A 1544-nucleotide genomic window follows, 5' to 3' on the forward strand; every position below is an offset into this window, starting at 1 on the left:
TCCATCGCCACTGGGGGATCATCAAGCCACACGGAAATCCTTGGGCTTTTGCTTCAAAGTTGGTGATCGGTGATGATCACGCCTGTTCGCCACCTGATGCCCATCATCTGGGGGCATCATATCAGCCGTCGGCAGATTACTTCTCCCTCCACGAGAGTGTTAGCGTCGGCGTCGGCGTTGCCGCTGTCTTGGGCGTGCTTGAGCATCCAGCATTGCCACGACATCGGGGTTATCGTGGTGGGCCTCACAGTATCGCTCGAGTAGAACTGGTACGTCTGCAGAAAGTGACGAGTAGCTCTCCCACGTATTTTCATGCTCGTCGAGGCCGAGCCATTTGACCTCGACCTCCCATTGCCGAGTACTGGAATTGGGTCGTACACCCCGGAACGCTTCGACACAGTGCCCTCCCTGAGAATGCAGCGCGCACTGCAGCAGATCTTCCGTGACCTCTCGGTCCGCCTCCGCGTAGAGGCGAATTCGGGAGACATGGTGTGTTGTGATGCGTTGGGGTGGATTAAGGTCCTCGACCTCGAAGATCCACGCCGTGACAGCTCGAACAATCCGCTTAGGTCCTTGCCATTTGATCGCTAACTTGTTGGCCATAGGAAGCACCCCTGCCACCAAAACAAAGTCGCCAACAGCGAAATTGGGCGGTTTGGACCGGGCAGCTCGGCGTGCTTGCGCCTGAATACGCCGTTGATCACTGGTGTTCGCCACCTCACGGTGCATATCATCCAGAGCACGTGCCATGTCGGTCAGGTGTTGCTGCTGCTTGGCCCAGAGAGTCTCAGCGTCCATCGAAACGACTATATTTTCAGAAAAAATTGTCGTGATCGGGGTCACTGCAGACAGACCTGTGCACGCAGTGAGCGGGGCAATATTACCGAGTCGATCGGAAACTTGCTGATTCAGGGCGCCTTGAACTAGCCCGAGCACGCCTGACCACTTGGACGGTGCCAGCCTGCGCTCACTAAGAATTGCCCGCATGCATTTCAGGAGAAGTTGGTTCACGACTTCGATTGTCCCGTTCGCCCAGGGGCAATATACTGTTGTGAAGTGATGATTAGCTCCCACCGCAGCTGCGATCTGCTCGATCACCTGGTTCAGGAAATGAGTACCTTGGTCCGAAACCCACTGCTGCACCACACCATAGCGGTTGAACCACGCAAGTAGAGCCACAGCACACGCGCTAGCGTCCGCTGCTTCACTCGGATACAGCTCCACAAAACCGCTGAAGTCGTCTTTCATCGCCAACACGTATTTGTAGCCAGTGTCTTCGTCCACCGGCAGCGAGAGAAAATCAAAGTGTAGGACCTCGTTAGGCTTTGTTGCATGGATCGCTGGTCCAAACGGTCGAGGTTCACGTCCGTTCCGGGTGGCCACACAATGAATACAGTCTTGTACGAAGCGAGTGACATCGGCGCTCAGTGTACGCCACCAGCACCAGTTTGCGACCGCTTCCATAGTGGTCTTAGCGCCACGGTGGCCGCTACCACCAGCGTGGGCAACAACACAAATGCGATGGATGAGGTCCGTTGACACCT

The 1544-nt window shown here is 56.0% G+C and overlaps 1 protein-coding gene across 1 annotated transcript in view; it reads right to left on the reverse strand.

Annotated features, from left to right (window-relative positions):
- Nucleotides 1-159: 159 nt before the first annotated feature.
- The window catches only part of PPTG_09969 (hypothetical protein), a gene marked incomplete at both ends in the record, with an annotated part of 2080 nt that continues 695 nt past the window's right edge, over nt 160-1544 (reverse strand). The window contains one exon of the mRNA XM_008905779.1: nt 160-1542. Within this exon, the coding sequence (XP_008904027.1) occupies nt 160-1542 (1383 nt within the window). The remainder of the gene's footprint in view (nt 1543-1544) is intronic.

The sequence above is a fragment of the Phytophthora parasitica genome (assembly GCF_000247585.1).
Source record: "Phytophthora parasitica INRA-310 unplaced genomic scaffold supercont2.21, whole genome shotgun sequence".
Lineage (NCBI taxonomy): Eukaryota > Oomycota > Peronosporomycetes > Peronosporales > Peronosporaceae > Phytophthora > Phytophthora nicotianae.